At 46.4% G+C, this 19,470-nt stretch overlaps 1 protein-coding gene across 2 annotated transcripts in view; it reads right to left on the reverse strand.

Moving 5' to 3' along the window:
• Nucleotides 1–22: 22 nt before the first annotated feature.
• The window catches only part of LOC113033937 (disabled homolog 2-interacting protein-like), a 48,332-nt gene continuing 28,884 nt past the window's right edge, over nt 23–19,470 (reverse strand). For both annotated transcript variants that reach the window (XM_026188144.1, XM_026188145.1), the window contains exons 7-23: nt 17,085–17,229; nt 12,124–12,296; nt 10,051–10,322; nt 9,764–9,972; nt 9,526–9,670; nt 9,244–9,388; nt 8,933–9,169; nt 8,291–8,480; nt 7,975–8,210; nt 7,660–7,751; nt 7,088–7,570; nt 3,355–3,635; nt 3,054–3,167; nt 2,855–2,977; nt 2,702–2,781; nt 1,373–1,460; nt 23–935 (exon numbers count right to left, since the gene is read on the reverse strand). In XM_026188144.1, coding sequence (XP_026043929.1) covers nt 765–935; nt 1,373–1,460; nt 2,702–2,781; nt 2,855–2,977; nt 3,054–3,167; nt 3,355–3,635; nt 7,088–7,570; nt 7,660–7,751; nt 7,975–8,210; nt 8,291–8,480; nt 8,933–9,169; nt 9,244–9,388; nt 9,526–9,670; nt 9,764–9,972; nt 10,051–10,322; nt 12,124–12,296; nt 17,085–17,229 — 3,184 coding nt within the window. In that variant the 3' untranslated portion in view covers nt 23–764. The remainder of the gene's footprint in view (nt 936–1,372; nt 1,461–2,701; nt 2,782–2,854; nt 2,978–3,053; nt 3,168–3,354; nt 3,636–7,087; nt 7,571–7,659; nt 7,752–7,974; nt 8,211–8,290; nt 8,481–8,932; nt 9,170–9,243; nt 9,389–9,525; nt 9,671–9,763; nt 9,973–10,050; nt 10,323–12,123; nt 12,297–17,084; nt 17,230–19,470) is intronic.

Consider the following 19,470-nt stretch of genomic DNA (forward strand, 5'->3'; position numbering starts at 1 on the left):
CTCTGTGTGTGATGAGCAGGTAGACGGTGTATTAGTTTATTGGAGCGTCTCTATAAGTACCAACGTGGATAAATAACAATAAGAGGAAACATAAACACGGAGACAGAAGCCACAGTGAGCACAGCAGAGACAGTCTGAGAGAGTCTGAGTGTGCACGTGTTCACAAACTATTCATCACAATTTAAAGTTTGGACCGCTTTACAATAAAATCTGGTGTTTACATTAAAATCAGAATTCTCTGAAACAACAAACTAGCATCTCTAACTCTCCCACACCTCGCCCATGTGACCAAAATATTCAAAGCTACGGAAGCCCTGAGGGGCCAACACAATCACTTGGAGTTGTGGTGCTGCTTCTAGTCTTTGTGCTAAGCTAGGCTAACCGGGATGAGGAAGTTTCCGTGAGGCAGCTCGGACACAAAGGTCGGACTGTTCCTTTAAAATACAATCGAAAGTCAAAGCGTCTAAAACAATTAATATGTTCCTCCAGCCTGGAGCCACGTACAGGTGGGGTTGCTTCATGTCTTGTCATAAAATGTCCATTTTGGTTTCGGGACCGTTTTTCTGATTTGTAACAGGAAGTACCAAAACGTAAACGGGATATGATGTCATACTCTAACTAGTTCAAAGAGAAAACGTGCAAAACAGGAAATGAGTTGGATTAAGGTCAGAGGTTCATCTGTAAAAGTCTATGGGTTAGCCCCGCCTCTATGGGCCTCGTAAGGCTAAGCACCTCCCTCTCCTTGCAGTACAGCCAGTTAGAGCTCAGCAGTTGCCAGAGTTGCGGAACTCTCCGTTCTCGGTGATCTGCAGCGATGACGTGTTGCTCGGAGACAGGCCGTTCCTCTGTGATGTCACGGCATAACGCTCCTTCAGCTGAGTTAGAGCCGCCATCAGACGAGTGTTCGCTGCGTCAAGACTCGCAATCCTCTTCTCCTGAGAGTCAGACAGGTGAGACGGGCAGGTGAGACAGTAAGCTCAAAACAAACCTGCAGGTCCACTTATGTCCACCTGGGATCTTTAGTCAGCTGTCACAGGGAGGCGGGATTTTACATTTGTTCCTGTTTGTGCTGCTAATACGCTTTAAATATGAAGAACATTAAATGTTTTTCACTAACATATTTCACCTAATTATGATGTCGTACGCATAAAATGGTTTTACAGACATGCATCAAAACTCAGCTATGCTAGCTACTGTTAGCTTCATTCCGGGATGGAGAACAGCTCGAGACGTCTTTTAAGACGCCATAATGACGCTGGAGTAGCTTATGAGCACTTCCACCTGTTTCCACCATCACTGGGCAAAATATGGTCACTTCTACAGTCGTAAACTCTGAAGCTTCAAATACAGATTTCAGGTGATAGAGACGTACCTGTGCCTCTATAATCTTCTGCTTCGAGTCAACCACAGCCTGCATGTCAGAGTGATCCTTCTTTAACTCTTCCTCCACCGCCATCAACCTGCAGGTGATCAGACAGAGAGAGAGACAGGTGATCAGACAGAGAGAGAGACAGGTGATCAGACAGAGAGACAGACAGGTAATCAGACAGACAGACAAACAGAGAGACAGACAGACAGGTGATCAGACAGAGAGAGAGACAGGTGATCAGACAGACAGACAAACAGAGAGACAGACAGACAGGTGATCAGACAGACAGACAAATGGAGAGACAAGTGATCAGACAGACAGAGAGACAGACAAAAGGACAGACAGACAAAAGGACGGACAGACAGACAGGTGATCAGACAGACAGACAAACAGAGAGACAGACAGGTGATCAGACAGACAGATAAAAAGAGAGACAGACTGACAGGTGATCAGACAGACATTTGCTCAGACAGAGAGACAGACGGGCAGACAGACAGACGGACAGACAGACAGAGAGAAAGATGGACAGATGAATAGACAGAGAGACAAATAGACAGACAGGCAGGCAGAGAGACAGACAGAGAGACAAACAGACAGGGAGAAAGACGGACAGACAGAGAGACGGAGAGACAAACAGACAGGGAGAAAGACGGACAGACAGAGAGACAAACAGACAGGGAGAAAGACGGACAGACAGAGAGACAGACGGGCAGACAGACGGACAGAGAGACAAACAGACAGGGAGAAAGACGGACAGACAGAGAGACAAGATCAGACAGACAGAGGAACAGATCAAGAGAGACAACAGACAGGGAGAAGGACGGACAGACAGACAGACAGAACAACAGACAGAGAGACAGACGGGAGACAGGTGATCAGACAGACAGACTAAGACAGAGAGACAGACGGGCAGACAGACGGACAGACAGACAGACAGAGAGAAAGATGGACAGACAGACGGACAGACAGACAGACAGAGAGAAGAGACAGAGATAGACAGAGAGACAAATAGACAGACAGGAGGCAGAGAACAGAAAGAGAGGCAGACAGACAGAGAGAAAGACGGACAGACAGAGAGACAGAGAGACAAACAGACAGAGAGACAGACGGGCAGACAGACGGACAGAGAGACAGGCACCTGACAGGTGTCAGGTGAAGTTGATTATTTCTGACATCTGAATCGGTCGAGCTCAGTGGAGCTGGTGCTGCAGTTCACAGTTTCAACCTCTAGGTGGCTGCTGAGAAGTCTTTTTCCTTGTTGTCTGTTTGCTAAGGTGAACAAACACAACCCTCAAGTACTGTTTCTATGGTAATGCACACAGGTGTTCCCACCTGCTGATGATGCTGTTCATCTGCAGGTCTTTGTCGTCCTGCAGTCTCCTTAGCCGACTCTCTGTGTCCTCCAAACGAGCCTAAAACACACGCACACTGCTATTGGTCTTGCTGTGTCATGTGACTGAGCTTCTCTGCAGGTGGGTCACAGACCTGGTACTCCTGCAGCATGCGCTGATTCTGCTGATCCTGGACCATCAGACGTGCTTCACACTCCTCCTGACGCAGTGCAGCAATGCGCAACTTCTCCTGCAGCAACGCAATCTCCTGCTGGTACTGCACACACACACATACCGTCAGAACCAGCAGGACCAGTAGAACCAGTGTTGACCCAGAACTTTGAGAACCTTACCTTCTCCACGAGGCTGTCATCATGGCGATCATCCTCAGCCTCACCATAGGAGGAGGTGGAGTTCATGTTGAGCAGCCAGGCTGCCGTACGGTCTAACGCGCAGGGAGACGGAGCCTGGACACACAAACACACCTGAACAGGTACCGCCCACGACCTTAGACAGTCCAGGTACGTCCTCTGGGTGGGTCACTTCAGAAAAAGCTTTAAACAAGTATGGAGGACCGCCTCCTTGCATCTGATCATTAAATCAGGAAAGCCTGAACAAAATGACTCCATGGTACCGTGGTAACAGCCTAGTTACCTTGGCAGCTGGCCGCTGCTTCTCAGGGCTATCTCCTTTGGACGATGACGACATCTGTCTGAGCCGCGACTGGCTGCTGGTTGGCCAATCAGGGCTCGATGACATCATGCTGCCAGAGGTGGGACGTGGGGGGTAGGCGGATCCTGCACCACTGCCGCCGCTGAGCATGCTGGGAGGCGTCCGGCCTCGAGGAGGTCCGGGTGGAGCTGAGGACGGAGGAGGAGGCTGATCAATTCGTCTCTGGGGGCCCGAGGAGTTCTGCCGAGGTGGGACGGAGCTACCTGAAAGGTGGGAGCAATCAAAGGTAAATCAGACCTGATCCTCAAACTTCAGGCCTCGTCCAAAAATATAAAGCAATTTGCTGGTTGTGAGTGTGATTGTAGCTAATGGCAAAAACCCACCCACCACTTTAATCACACTCTAGATCTTGGTTTCGGTTTTACCCAGCAGTCTTAGCTAATTATAGGCCAATCTCCAACCTTCCTTTATATCAAACATCCTTGAAAGAGTAGTTGTCAAACAGCTAACAGATCATCTGCAGAGGTTTATTTGAAGAGTTTCAGTCAGGTTTCAGAGCTCATCACAGCACAGAAACAGCTTTAGTGAAGGTTACAAATGATCTTCTTATGGCCTCTGACAGTGGACTCATCTCTGTGCTTGTCCTGCTAGACCTCAGTGCAGCGTTCGATACTGTCGACCATAATATCCTATTACAGCGATTAGAACATTCCACAGAAGAATTTTGAATTTTTCTAACAGGAAGCCAAAACAGGAGAAATCTGCTCTCTCTTTCTAGTCCCTGTCAGGACTTTTGCGGCAGCATTTTGGATTAACACAGCGCCAAATCACAACAACATTCGCCTCAAGGCGCTTTATATTGTGAGGTAGACCCTACAAAGATACATACAGAGAAAAACCCAACAATCATATGACCCCCTATGAGCAGCACTTTGGTGACAGTGGGAAGGAAAAACTCCCTTTTAACAGGAAGAAACCTCCAGCAGAACCAGGCTCAGGGAGGGGCGGGGCCATCTGCTGTGATTGGTTGGGGTGAGAGAAGGAAGACAGGATAAAGACATGCTGTGTAAGAGAGACAGAGGTTAATAACAGATATGATTCAATGCAGAGAGGTCTGTTAATACATAGTGAGTGAGAAAGGTGACTGGAAAGGAAAAACTCAATGCATCATGGGAATCCCCGGCAGCCTACGTCTATTGCAGCATAACTAAGGGAGGATTCAGGGTCACCTGGTCCAGCCCTAACTATATGCTTTAGCAAAAAGGAAAGTTTGAAGCCTAATCTTGAAAGTAGAGATAGTGTCTGTCTCCCGAATCCAAACTGGAAGCTGGTTCCACAGAAGAGGGGCCTGAAAACTGAAGGCTCTGCCTCCCATTCTACTTTTAAATACTCTAGGAACAACAAGTAGGCCTGCAGAGCGAGAGCGAAGTGCTCTAATAGGGTGATATGGTACTACAAGGTCATTAAGATAAGATGGGGTCTGATTATTTAAGACCTTGTATGTGAGCAGCAGGATTTTGAATTCTGGATTTAACAGGAAGCCAAAACAGGAGAAATCTGCTCTCTCTTTCTAGTCCCTGTCAGGACTCTTGCTGCAGCATTTTGGATTAGCTGAAGGCTTTTCAGGGAGTTTTTAGGACTTCCTGATAATAATGAATTACAGTCGTCCAGCCTGGAAGTAATAAATGCATGAACTAGTTTTTCAGCGTCACTCTGAGACAGGATATTTCTAACTTTAGAGATGTTGCACAAATGGAAGAAAGCAGTCTTACATATTTGTTTAATATGTGCGTTGAAGGACATGTCCTGGTCAAACATGACTCCAAGGTTCCTCACAGTGTTACTGGAGGCCAAGGTAATGCCATCCAGAGTAAGAATCTGCTTAGATACCATATTTCTAAGCTTTTCAGGGCCGAGTACAATAACCTCAGTTTGATCTGAATTAAGAAGCAGAAAGTTAGCGGCCATCCAGGTCTTTATGTCTTTAAGACATTCCTGCAGTTTAACTCATTGGTGTGTGTTATCTGGCTTCATGGACAGATAGAGCTGGGTGTCATCAGCATAGCAGTGTAAATGTATGCTATGTCTTCTAATGATGCTGCCTAAGGGAAGCATGTATACAGGGAGTGCAGAATTATTAGGCAAGTTGTATTTTTGAGGAATAATTTTATTATTGAACAACAACCATGTTCTCAATGAACCCAAAAAACTCATTAATATCAAAGCTGAATGTTTTTGGAAGTAGTTTTTAGTTTGTTTTTAGTTTGAGCTATTTTAGGGGGATATCTGTGTGTGCAGGTGACTATTACTGTGCATAATTATTAGACAACTTAACAAAAGACAAATATATACCCATTTCAATTATTGATTTTTACCAGTGACACCAATATAACATCTCCACATTCACAAATATACATTTCTGACATTCAAAAACAAAACAAAAACAAATCAGCGACCAATATAGCCACCTTTCTTTGCAAGGACACTCAAAAGCCTGCCATCCATGGATTCTGTCAGTGTTTTGATCTGTTCACCATCAACATTGCGTGCAGCAGCAACCACAGCCTCCCAGACACTGTTCAGAGAGGTGTACTGTTCTCCCTCCTTGTAAATCTCACATTTGATGATGGACCACAGGTTCTCAATGGGGTTCAGATCAGGTGAACAAGGTGGCCATGTCATTAGTTTTTCTTCTTTTATACCCTTTCTTGCAGCCACGCTGTGGAGTACTTGGACGCGTGTGATGGAGCATTGTCCTGCATGAAAATCATGTTTTTCTTGAAGGATGCAGGCAGTAGGACTGGGAGTTGAGCTTGACTCCATCCTCAACCCGAAAAGGCCCCACAAGCTCATCTTTGATGATACCAGCCCAAACCAGTACTCCACCTCCACCTTGCTGGCGTCTGAGTCGGACTGGAGCTCTCTGCCCTTTACCAATCCAGCCACGGGCCCATCCATCTGGCCCATCAAGACTCACTCTCATTTCATCAGTCCATAAAACCTTAGAAAAACCAGTCTTGAGATATTTCTTGGCCCAGTCTTGACGTTTCAGCTTGTGTGTCTTGTTCAGTGGTGGTCGTCTTTCAGCCTTTCTTACCTTGGCCATGTCTCTGAGTATTGCACACCTTGTGCTTTTGGGCACTCCAGTGATGTTGCAGCTCTGAAATATGGCCAAACTGGTGGCAAGTGGCATCTTGGCAGCTGCACGCTTGACTTTTCTCAGTTCATGGGCAGTTATTTGGCGCCTTGGTTTTTCCACACGCTTCTTGCGACCCTGTTGACTATTTTGAATGAAATGCTTGATTGTTCGATGATCACGCTTCAGAAGCTTTGCAATTTTGAGACTGCTGCATCCCTCTGCAAGATATCTCACTATTTTTGACTTTTCTGAGCCTGTCAAGTCCTTCTTTTGACCCATTTTGCCAAAGGAAAGGACGTTGCCTAATAATTATGCACACCTGATATAGGGTGTTGATGTCATTAGACCACACCCCTTCTCATTACAGAGATGCACATCACCTAATATGCTTAATTGGTAGTAGGCTTTCGAGCCTATACAGCTTGGAGTAAGACAACATGCATGAAGAGGATGATGTGGACAAAATACTCATTTGCCTAATAACTCTGCACTCCCTGTAATGTAAACAGAATTGGTCCTAGCACTGACACACACAAACACTTCCTGTTGCTTCTGACCCCCGACCCTGGACTCTACCTGTGAGTGTCTCGCTGAGGGACAGCGCTCGCCGCGAGTACTCCTCGCCACTGCTGCTGCTCGACATAGCAGACATCCTCTCCCCCCTCTCCCCCCCTGTCAGTCCCACTGACATCTGGGTAAGAAACGCCGGTTTGGTCACCATGGTGTTCCTGTCGTCTGCATTTCCCTGCGACCCCACCGAGCCGTCTGAGGGTGTGGCGTCGGCCTGCTGCTGCTGCTGTGGCTGCCGCGGTGATGTGGTGGTCATGTGATAGACGGGATTCTGGAAGGAGAGGGGGAGGAGCCCCGTCCTGCGCTGCCACTGACCATCGTCGAGGCCGTCGCCAGGGGAGGTGTCATGCAGGTCCACCAGAGACAAGCTGCGGCTCTCGTTGTTCAGCTCGGACCCCTCTCTCCGACCTCCATTGGTCATTTCAAACGCTGCCTCATTCTCATTGGACTCTGAGTAGGATGAGCTTGGTGCTGGAGAACCCTGCATGCCTGGAGAAAGTGACATCACAGGAAGAGTCAGGGGTGACAGAGTGGTGGAGAAATGGGAAAGTGGATAAAGAAGAGAGGTGAAAGGTCACCTGATGCAGGCTGTAGGCTCGACCCTTTAGTGACGAAAAACAAGTCTTTGTTCTCAGGAGTCGGCGAGGGGAGTCTGGTGAAATCCACCAATCTACACACACACACACACACACACACACACACACACACACACACACACACACACACACACACACACACAGATAACACGTCAGATATTTAAGCCATGCATCAGCCAGACTCTTCCTGCGCTGGCATGCACAGACAACTGTGAGCATGTGCAGAAGCTCCATGTGAGAGCCCTCTCTGTTCACCACTGGGGATGCTAATGCTAACAGGAAACACAGGATGCTAACCCTCCATCAAGTCCCATGCTGCCCTGCAGGCCAACAGAGGGATTACAGGTCGCCAGAGGTGGAGAAAGGGGCGGAGACAGGGGGGCTGGGGAGAGAGGGGGCGGAGACACTACACGTTGAGGCTCTGGGGAAGAAACAGATACGCCCCCTGCACTGGCCACACCCCCTGGATTGGCAAGCGCTGCCGATACGTCTCTGAGGATTCGAGGAAGAGGGCCGAGCTTCGATAGGCACGACTGGAGAAAACAGAGAGAGAGAGCAGTCAGGGAGTTACCTGGGCAGGCAGGTGAGTCATCTGCCAAGACAGGTGCATTACCTGGTCGAGCTCAGTCAGCAGGGTGTGCAGGCTGGACAGCTCACGGCCGAGGTCGATGTACCCGTCAAAGCCGGCGGTGTGGTTCAGCCCGTCGGGGTTCGAGATCTCCTGCAGGAAGCGCTGCATGCTGCTCCACTGCCGCTCCACAAAGTCATTCATGAACAGCATGTACTCCTCCTTAGTGCCGAACCTGCGCGACAGGTAAGACCGCCAGCGTCAGCAGGTCAGCATGCACGCACGCATACAGTTGGCAGGTAGCCGTGCACAGTGCAGGTACAAAGACTTCAAAGTAAAAGCTCTGCACTACTTCAGAACAGGCTTGGTACGTCACAATAAAAGCCCTGGGCTTCTTCCAGAATACTGGTCCTGAACTCCTTTCAGAACTAAAAGCCTTCCACTCCTTCACCATAAATACTCATCACTCCTTCAGAATAAAAGTCCTTTAAAAAAAGCCCTAAACTGCTTTCAAAATAAATTCTTTTTAAAATTCTTTGCTCCTTTAGAATAAAAGCCTTGGAGTCCTTTCAAAATAAAAACCCTGTATTCCATCAAAATAAAAGGCCTACACCCCGTTAGAAAAAAGGCTGCTGTCCTTTCCAAATAAAAGCCCTGTATTGTTTCACAATAAAAGCCGTGGCGTACTTGCTGAAGTTGGCAAGGTTCTGAATCACTTTGGCGATCAGCGTCAGGGTTCTCGCTGTGCGTTCATCAGGGTATTCCTGCATCAGGTCGAATAGTGATGGCGACATCACGGCCGGACACAGGAAGCGCAAGAACAGCGAGGCGCTGATGAGGCGCTCGCTGATGTCTGGCCGTCCTCGGTTGCCGCATTCCTGCCGCCATGACCCAAACACCTCCTTCAGCTCCCGGGGGAAGACCCTGAGTGACAATCGGCAAGAGTCAGCGTGTGCCGGCCTGGAGCGTCAGTGGTGTGCGTGATCGTGTGTGCGTACCTGTATGAGTCAAGAATTTTGCAAAATGCCAGCTCGCAGCACATCCTCAGGTTGGCCTGATGCTCCGCGAGGTCAGAGGTCGCACAGCGAGACGGGTCCACCTCACAGTTCTCATCAGACTCGTACAGAGCTTTGATGAACTCACCTGGACGCACGCACGCACACACACACACACACACACACACACACACACACACACACACACACACACACACACACACAGCTGATCAATAAATATCACAATAAGCACACAGGGGGGCTTGTGTGTGTGTGTGTGTGTACCAAGTGCATCCTGTAGGTATTTCTGTCCAATCAGCTTCAGGTATTCCTCAATGCTTTTGGTCGCCAATGTGTTCTCTCTAAAGATCAGCTGGTCGTTGTCACGGCAACGGTCCACCTCTGACATCATCAGGTCGGTCAGGAAGTCCTGCAGTGAGGGGTGAAAGGTCACTGGGCTGAAAGAAGAACAGGTGGTGGTGGCAGGCCAGGTGTAGAGTTCAGGTGTGGTGGGCGGGGTTACCTTGGCCTTGCCCGTGCTGTGCAGGATGTGCACGAGTGCAGCAGCGAGCTCCTCCTTCGCTCTCAGGCTGATTGAGGCCTCCAAGGTGGAGCAGAGCAGCAGGTAGTTGGAACTGATGTACTCCGCAAACTCTTTGTACTGCTCCATCGGCAGGATGACGATACTCTGGTAACGTGCTTTGACCCTCACTGTTGGCACAGACGACTTACCTGAAATCGGGTGGGACAGGTTAAGAGGGTGACACAAATGAGACACCTCAGCGCACGAGCCCGAGTGGATCTACATACCTCGGATTGTACTGGGCGTGCTCAGTGTGTACCACTTCTCCACCAGCTGTCTGCCAGTCACCGTGGCGACCGGGATGTTGACTAACCCGACGTAGCTGCTTTTGTCCTTCTTCCTCTTCCGGTCGGTGTCCTTGTACAGGTGCAGCGTGATGGAGGCGACAGGTGGGAGGCTGCTGAAATCGAAGCGCTCGCCCCAGAAGATGTTGTCAGTTTTCAGCTTACAGGACGTCCGAGCGTAGAGGCTATCGTCCAGACACAGCTCGCAGAAGTACCTGCAGTACATGTACTGTGATTAGTGGTCGGGTCGTGTGAAATGTCGTCCTCATGGATCGAAGGTGCAAACTGTAAAACTACACATAAACTAAGAATAAGTACAGCAGTACTGTGTTTGAATACAAATAAACAGATTCAGTAGTACACAGAATAAATAAATAAATAAATACCTACAGTACTACAACTACTATCTGCAGCACACTTCAGCAATCTACAATATAAGTACTGCAATAGCTGTTTGCAGTAAAAGTACTACCATTATTATCTGCAGCACAAGTCCTGCAGTTATTATATGCAGTACAAGTACTATGATTACTGCAAGTGGTTTGAATCACAGTAATCTAATAGAAACATTATTCATTTCGATTGCAGCAGTTTCCTGCTGCGTCAAGCAAAGTGCACGCCAGCGAGGGCGCGCGCACGCCGTGCTCATAGTACAACTGCTTTGAGTAAGTCATTTGTTTCATGTCTCTGTGGACCTCGGCAGGAGAGCTGTGCTGTGGAAACGTCACTAACTAAACAAAGTCAGAGATACGTGTTTGGAAATGACAGGAAGCGGGCGCATCTCGTACACGTACAGCAGCTGTAAAAATTGACTGCAGCACCCAGCGCGACACAGATGTTGGGTCCTTCGCTCTAGCTAGCGCCAGCACAGTGCGAGCCACGTCCACCTTTAGAAGGCGTAACATACATTTACACTGCTATGCAGATGACACCCAACTTTATGTGTCCACACACACTATCCAGTCGTTAAGTCTGACGTCACTAGCCGTGTCTGGACCTAAACTCCGCTGCAGGTCCATATATCAAACGATCACTGTGGCATTACTGAGAGTTGAAAAACTGTCTAAAGTCTTTCATCTTTAATAAAATGATCAGCGTTCTGCTCTACCAGGTGTAACAATTGAGTTTAACATCCAGGCATCCATGAAAACGGAATTTATGACATTTAATGGAGTTAGAAGTTAGCAGGGAGTTAGCTCGCTAGCTTCTATCTAAATACAATATAGCATGTCCTGACTGTGGGGTTTTGGAAACAAATGCAAACGTACAGCTCTGTTATCACTTCCAGCATAAATGAAGACAGAAAACTAAACAGCAGTGACGTTTGTAGGGTTACTGAAGTTGGGCTAGCTGCTATATAATGATGTGCTATGTGACTGCTAGCGACACAGCTATGTTAGCATAATATAAACAAGCTAACTTTTTTTCCACTCGATAAAAGTTAACGTGAGTGTTCTCGGTGGTCAGGAACAAATGTAATCGCATGGCAGGATGCTGTAAAAGGACCAAACTTTCAGCCAGGAGAACAACTGAGATAATCCATCCACAATACGAGGTTAGTCATTCATATACTGCTGCATGGGCTGGGCTGTAGTTACATCCTAAGGTTTTAAAAACTGAGCTTAAATAAATGATTAGCGGTAATAAAAGCCGAGGGAGGTCAACAGGGATCACTGACTGTTTTAGGAGCTTTTTGAGATCAAATAGAAGAAAATACAAAACATTAAACATGTTAACAACACAAAAGCCATATTAAACGCAGACTACTTTAGGCCCGGAAGTAGGATTCGTCACGTCATCACTTAACGACCGGATTAGTTAAACTGCAGGAATGTCTGCGATACTCTAATTACTGCCGGTAGCACAAATGCTCTGATTACTACATGTAGTAGAAGTAATCTAGTTACTACCTGCACTAAACATAGTAGGATTACTGTTTGTGTTCTACTGTTTCCCTGCAGCTCACAGATGTAACTGTGATACTTGGAGCAGGTGGGCTGGTGCAGCGCCGCCTACCGTTTCTTGGCGGGCAGGTCTTTGGCCTCCACCACCCACACCGTCAGCACGTTCTCCAGCCGCCGGCTGTTGTCCTTGTTGGGGTGAACAGCACGTCGCAGGTTCTCCATCCATTTGTCTCTTTCTGCTGCTGAGCGACACGAGAAACACTTTGTTCCCGTCGAGGTTGTTACCTAGGAGACAGGCAACCACGGAGACACAAGAGGGCACCGATGTCAGCTGAGTGAAACCCTTGTGTCTTCCAACCAAACGCTGTCCCTCTGAGAGAGAAGCTTTGGATCGTTTTTGTGACCTGATTAACAAAACATGACAGAAAAATGTTTCCAACCATGAGAAAGTCCTGATGACGAGGGTTACAGTCAGAGCCATCTCGGATGATGACTCTGACCTCAATGTGTCCGATCAGGTAACATCTGTAGTTCCTGAAACTCTGTTTGCCGTTTGTGTGGATGAAATGCAGACGAGTCTCAGGGCCGCACGCAGCTCAACAAAGTCAGGCGTTCATCAGAGATAACACCGCCGAGGTTATCGGTTCTCTGTTAAGCCAGATTAGAGCTAGTGGTTTTATACAAAATGAGCACATTCCAATCAGAGACATTACCATTTGGTGATAAAGTCGCTAAACAATGTAAACATTTCTCTGTAAAATAATCTGAGAGGTGAAAGCAGCAGAAACTTTGCTTTGAAGATTTTCACTTTGAACTAAAGTGAATGATTTTGTTACTCAGCACGCTCAGTAAGGCGATGGCTGCACATCGGAGCTGTGAGACTTTAAACTTGATTTACAGCTCGATGAAGGAGACGTGGAAATCTGATGAAAATCATTGGTTGAACAGATGTTCTGTAATAATGTCACTTCCTCTGGTAGATTTGAAGGCGTTAAACGAGGCTGCGGTTATTCTGATAAACATTCTTTCAAAATAAAAGACATTTTGAAAGTTGAGATGAAAACCTGTAAAAAATAAATGAAAACAAGTCGGAAACTGATTCGTGTGAAACACAACAATGGATCTGATGGTGATCAGAAACCTCGATCACGAAGCTTCGTCATATTTGTGTTTTACAGTTTTACAGTTGGGATTCTGCCCTGCCCTCTGCTGGAATTGTGAGGTAACGCAGGTCAATTCAATTCAGTTCAATGCAATTTTTTTTTTACACAGCGCCAAATCACAACAACATTCGCCTCAAGGCGCTTTATATTGTGAGGTAGACCCTACAATAATACATACAGAGAAAAACCCAACAATCATATGATCCCCTATGAGCAGCACTTTGGCGACAGTGGGAAGGAAAAACTCCCTTTTAACAGGAAGAAACCTCCAGCAGAACCAGGCTCAGGGAGGGGCGGGGCCATCTGCTGTGATTGGCTGGGGTGAGAGAAGGAAGACAGGATAAAGACATGCTGTGGAAGAGAGACAGAGGTTAATAACAGATATGATTCGGTGCAGAGAGGTCTGTTAACACATAGTGAGTGAAGCAGAAACACCCAGTGCATCATGGGAATCCCCGGCAGCCTACGTCTATTGCAGCATAACTAAGGGAGGATTCAGGGTCACCTGGTCCAGCCCTAACTATATGCTTTAGCAAAAAGGAAAGTGTTGGGTTTAGATTTTATTATTGTCATTTGTATTAGGAAACATTTAATCATATATGCTTAGAGGTGTATAATCAATTGTGTAGTGATAAGTTGTGTGATCTTTAACAGGCTACAGAGGCTTGGTGTGTATTCCACACTGGAATGCACACCTGCATCTTGGGGGCATGGGAAGAGGTCGCATCTTGTTTTATTGTTTTATGGTAGGATTAACGTAGCTACATTTGTTTTAGTCTAAGTGCTTTTCTGTTTAGATGAACTGCTGGACTTCCTTACCGGGGGGGTCTAGTCTACCCTCTTCCTGACCAAGGATGATTGCCTTCGTGCTTTCATGTTGTTATATGACCTTTGACACACACACACACACACACACACACACACACACACACACACACACACACACACACACACAGTATTCTTTGTTCACATGTATACCTATGTAAGATGTTATATGTTAATGACCCTATGCATATTCATGTAACCACAATAAAAGGAGTGCTGTGGGGAAACCTGGCTGAGAGTCTGACAGTGGTCAAGTGGTGGAACGACGCTTGGCTCCAGCCAGGTCTCCCTCATGCATGAGTAAACCAGAGAACTTTGGTGCCTTGAGTCTTGCTTTTGCTGCGTAGCAGATTGTCCTTAACGTTCCAGCGAATAGGTTTATGTTACAAACCTATCAGAAAGTTTGAAGCCTAATCTTAAAAGTAGAGATAGTGTCTGTCTCCTGAATCCAAACTGGAAGCTGGTTCCACAGAAGAGGGGCCTGAAAACTGAAGGCTCTGCCTCCCATTCTACTTTTAAATACTCTAGGAACAACAAGTAGGCCTGCAGAGCGAGAGCAAAGTGCTCTAATAGGGTGATATGGTACTACAAGGTCATTAAGATAAGATGGGGCCTGATTATTTAAGACCTTGTATGTGAGGAGCAGGATTTTGAATTCTGGATTTAACAGGAAGCCAAAACAGGAGAAATCTGCTCTCTCTTTCTAGTCCCTGTCAGGACTCTTGCTGCAGCATTTTGGATCAGCTGAAGGCTTTTCAGGGAGTTTTTTGGACTTCCTGATAATAATGAATTACAGTCGTCCAGCCTGGAAGTAATAAATGCATGAACTAGTTTTTCAGCATCACTCTGAGACAGGATATTTCTAACTTTAGAGATGTTGCACAAATGGAAGAACGCAGTCTTACATATTTGTTTAATATGTGCGTTGAAGGACATGTCCTGGTCAAAAATGACTCCAAGGTTCCTCACAGAGTTACTGGAGGCCAAGGTAATGCCATCCAGAGTAAGAATCTGCTTAGATACCATATTTCTAGGCTTTTCAGGGCCGAGTACAATAACCTCAGTTTGATCTGAATGAAGAAGCAGAAAGTTAGCGGCCATCCAGGTCTTTATGTCTTTAAGACATTCCTGCAGTTTAACTCATTGGTGTGTGTTATCTGGCTTCATGGACAGATAGAGCTGGGTGTCATCTGCATAGCAGTGTAAATGTATGCTATGTCTTCTAATGATACTGCCTAAGGGAAGCATGTATAATGTAAACAGAATTGGTCCTAGCACTGAACCCTGTGGAACTCCATAATTAACCTCAGTGTGTGAAGAGGACTCTCCATTTACATGCACAAACTGGAGTCTATTAGATAGATATTATACAAACCACTGCAGTGCAGTACCTGTAATACCTACAGCATGTTCTAATCGCTCTAATAGGATATTATGGTCGACAGTATCGAACGCTGCACTGAGGTCTAGCAGGACAAGCACAGAGATGAGTCCACTGTCAGAGGCCATAAGAAGATCATTTGTAACCTTCACTAAAGCTGTTTCTGTGCTGTGATGAGCTCTGAAACCTGACTGAAACTCTTCAAATAAACCTCTGCAGGTGATCTGTTAGCTGTTTGACAACTACTCTTTCAAGGATGTTTGATATGAAAGGAAGGTTGGAGATTGGCCTATAATTAGCTAAGACTGCTGGGTCTAGAGATGCTTTTTGAGTAAAGGTTTAACTACAGCCAGCTTGAAGGCCTGTGGTACATAGCCGATTATTAGAGATAGGTTGATCATATTTAAGATCGAAGAATTAATTAATGGCAGGACTTCTTTGAGCAGTTTTGTAGGAATGGGGTCTAAAAGACACGTTGATGGTTTGGAGGAAGTAATTATTGAAGTTAACTCAGAAAGATCAATTAGAGAAAAAGAGTCTAACTTAACATCAATGGTACTAAGAGTAGCTGTAGATAATATTACATCTGTGGGATGATTATTTTTTCTCTAATGATAAAAATTTTATTTGTGAAGAAGTTCATGAAGTCATTACTAGTTAACGTTAAAGGGATGGTTGGCTCAACAGAGCTCTGACTGTTTGTCAGCCTGGCTACAGAGCTGAAGAGAAACCTGGGGTTGTTCTTATTTTCTTCAATCAGTGATGAATAGTAAGATGTTCTGGCTTTGTGGAGGGCTTTCTTATAAAGTAGCAAACTATTTCTCCAGGCTAAATGATGATCCTCTAAATTTGTGACACGCCATTTCCTCTCCAGATTACGAGTCATCTGCTTTAGGGTACGTGTTTGAGAATTATACCACGGAGTCAGGTACTTCTGATTAGAGACCTTAGTTTTCACAGGAGCTACAGTATCCAGAGTCGTACGTAGTGAGGAGGTGAAATTATTAACAAGATGATCGACCTCTGTTGGGTTCAGATAGCTGCTCTGCTCTGTGTTGGTACAGGGCATTGAAGATGATAACAGTGGGTGGACTATATTCTTAAACTTAGTTACAGCGCTTTCAGAAAGACATCTACTTTGATAAAGTCTACTCTCCACCGCTGTGTAATCAATTATTGTAAATGTAAATGTTATCAGGAAATGATCAGACAGGAGAGGGTTTTCAGGAAACACTGTTAAATGTTCAGTTTCTATGCCATATGTTAAAACAAGATCTAGAGTGTGATTAAAGTGGTGGGTGGGTTCTTTTACATTTTGACAGAAGTCAATTGAGTCTAATAACAGATTAAATGCCATGTTGAGGCTGTCATTTTTAGCATCTACATGGATGTTAAAATCACCCACAATAATTATTTTATCTGAGCTCAGAACTAAATTAGATAAAAAGTCTGAGAAATCAGACAGAAACTCTGTGTAAGGCCCAGGTGGACGATAGATGATAACAAGTAAGACTGGTTTCTGAGTTTTACAGCTGGGGTGGACGAGGCTAAGCATCAGGCTTTCAAATGAATTAAAAGTCTGTCTGGGTCTTTGGTTGATTAATAGGCTGGTGTAATAGGCAGGCACAGAGCAGTATGTAAATGATTGTGTTGGGACACCTCGGTTTTGGGAGTGCTGCAGTTTGTGTGTGTTGTTTGCGTCACCTCGAAGCAGTAGTCCTGTCCCAGCAGGGATGAGTGAACCGGCTTAATAATCACTGATTGGTCCATCCTGAGCTCGAGAGACGATACACAGCCAGTGCTTAGCAACGACTCCTGGCTACCGCAACGCAGCCGACGCATCACACACCTGAAACAAACATACACAGTGTGATTACTAACAGGACAGGAAGACGCACTCATCGAGTTTCCAGAGGCATGGATCCCAAACCTGGATTGTCAGAGAAGTCTAGGACGTCTCCTGGACGTCTCCAGGGACACAAAGAAGGTGATCTACACTGAAAAATGAACATGAGATTTGACTTGGATCTGACAACAGAGACCGAGTGATGCAGCGAGTGTGATCAGGTTCACCTGGAGCTGTAGAGCAAGGTGGAGCTGAAACAACTGTCGGGCTGAAGCTCAGGAGGTCAAGGAGAACCTAATCAGGACCTCTGATTGGTTCAGCACAAGCCAATCAGTTTGATACTTTTCAAGACATTTGAGGTGTCATAAAGTAAAGTTACATTTAATAAAAGAAGGCGGTTCTGAAGTATTACAGTGTGACGCGGCGTTAGAAACAAATGTACGAGCCAGTGATGGAGTAAAAGCTCAGGATTCATATTCAGCCAGAGTCATTTCATCTGCTTCCAAACTTTGCTGCAGCACATGTGATTACACGTACAGATGTCATGCTGGGCTTGGTGCTTCCTGTTGCATCGTGAGATGATGCTCCTCATTGGCACACCTGGACTTCATGTCTGACGCTCTGAAATGGGTCTGAGGTGCTGCCCCTCAGAAGAAAGTGGCATTTTAGGGAAGGGTTTTTCAGGTAGAGGATGCAGGCTGAGTATGAATATGGATTATTCTGAGCTGTGAATCATGCACAGCTGCTCTCGTAAAGCCCGAGAATTAAAACAAAGGGCACCTCTGGGAAAGATCCCGTTGCGGTGCCTCGATGCTCCACCAGCCTCTGAGGCCACGTTCATCACTGAGCGAGGAGACCTCTGCATGTCTCCACCACACAGGCCTCCATTCGTTACATAACTCACTCCTCCACGGAGCTGTTAACAAGCAGAAACCCAGCTTCCTGTCCTCCGGACCGAACACAACCACAGCAGCTCTGACGGAGCGCGCAGGGAGGCAGCCACCACACGCCGACCTGATTAACTCCGATGCAGAAAACAAAGCTGATCTCGGCTTCTCCACAACATTTATTTATTTATCATGTGCAAATGTGTCACAGTTCAGGGAGAGGCTGCAGAGCTTACAGAGTCAGTGTGAACGGACACGGTCACAGTCTGATCACTGACAAACGTAAACACGACAACAGGAAGTACGAACGATGACCAGCAGCCGACTGTCCGATGGACAGCCCTCCTCTCACCTCAAACACCCCATCCAGTAGTTTTGGTGTATTTGGACACTGAGAGCCAAATGCACTCGTCCACACACCTGCAGTTCCTCTGCCATGCAGCAGAGGCAGCAGTGAGTCAGTCCCTACAAACTGCCATGTTGAAATAAACATGTTTACAGCTTGATACTCAAGCTTCCTCCTTCATAACACGTGCACAGGAAAGCATGTTGTTATAACTCAAACGTTTTAGTCTGCAATGTTAGGGGCGTGGCCTTTTTGACAATAATATGGCTGCTGTGAGGTTACTGTACTAACAGACCATTCATGAAGGCTGTGCAATTTGATTTGATGTCACTCTTGCTAAATGATTCTGCTAGCATTAGCATTAGCACCTCTGGAAACATGAACATGGAGGCATCACTAACCAGTGAATGACATCATGGCAATGCTGTGATTTGGTACGTTGAACTGAAACTGTGTGACGATATTTCCATCACAGCGTCCGATCCACTGCACGCCACCTCCCCAGAACCCTCCCCCTGCTTCCCGCTCCTCTCAGACTGTGACTGGACCTTCTCTTCCATGACAACCATCACTTTTTATCCAATGAGACCTGAATAACACCTGGGCTCATTTCCTCACTCCTAACAAATCACAGCAGAGTCTCCCCCTGCTGGACTGCAGGTTTAAGGCACCGTAGCCTGTCGGTGTCTGAGGTGGACAGGTCAACACTAAGCAGTGATGATGATTGGCTTCCTGTTAAATCCAGAATTCAAAATCCTGCTCCTCACATACAAGGTCTTAAATAATCAGGCCCCATCTTATCTTAATGACCTTGTAGTACCATATCACCCTATTAGAGCGCTCCGCTCTCGCTCTGCAGGCCTACTTGTTGTTCCTAGAGTATTTAAAAGTAGAATGGGAGGCAGAGCCTTCAGTTTTCAGGCCCCTCTTCCGTGGAACCAGCTTCCAGTTTGGATTCAGGAGACAGACACTATCTCTACTTTCAAGATTAGGCTTCAAACTTTCCTTTTT

Source organism: Astatotilapia calliptera, chromosome 12, assembly GCF_900246225.1.
Source record: "Astatotilapia calliptera chromosome 12, fAstCal1.2, whole genome shotgun sequence".
Taxonomy (NCBI): Eukaryota; Metazoa; Chordata; class Actinopteri; order Cichliformes; family Cichlidae; genus Astatotilapia; species Astatotilapia calliptera.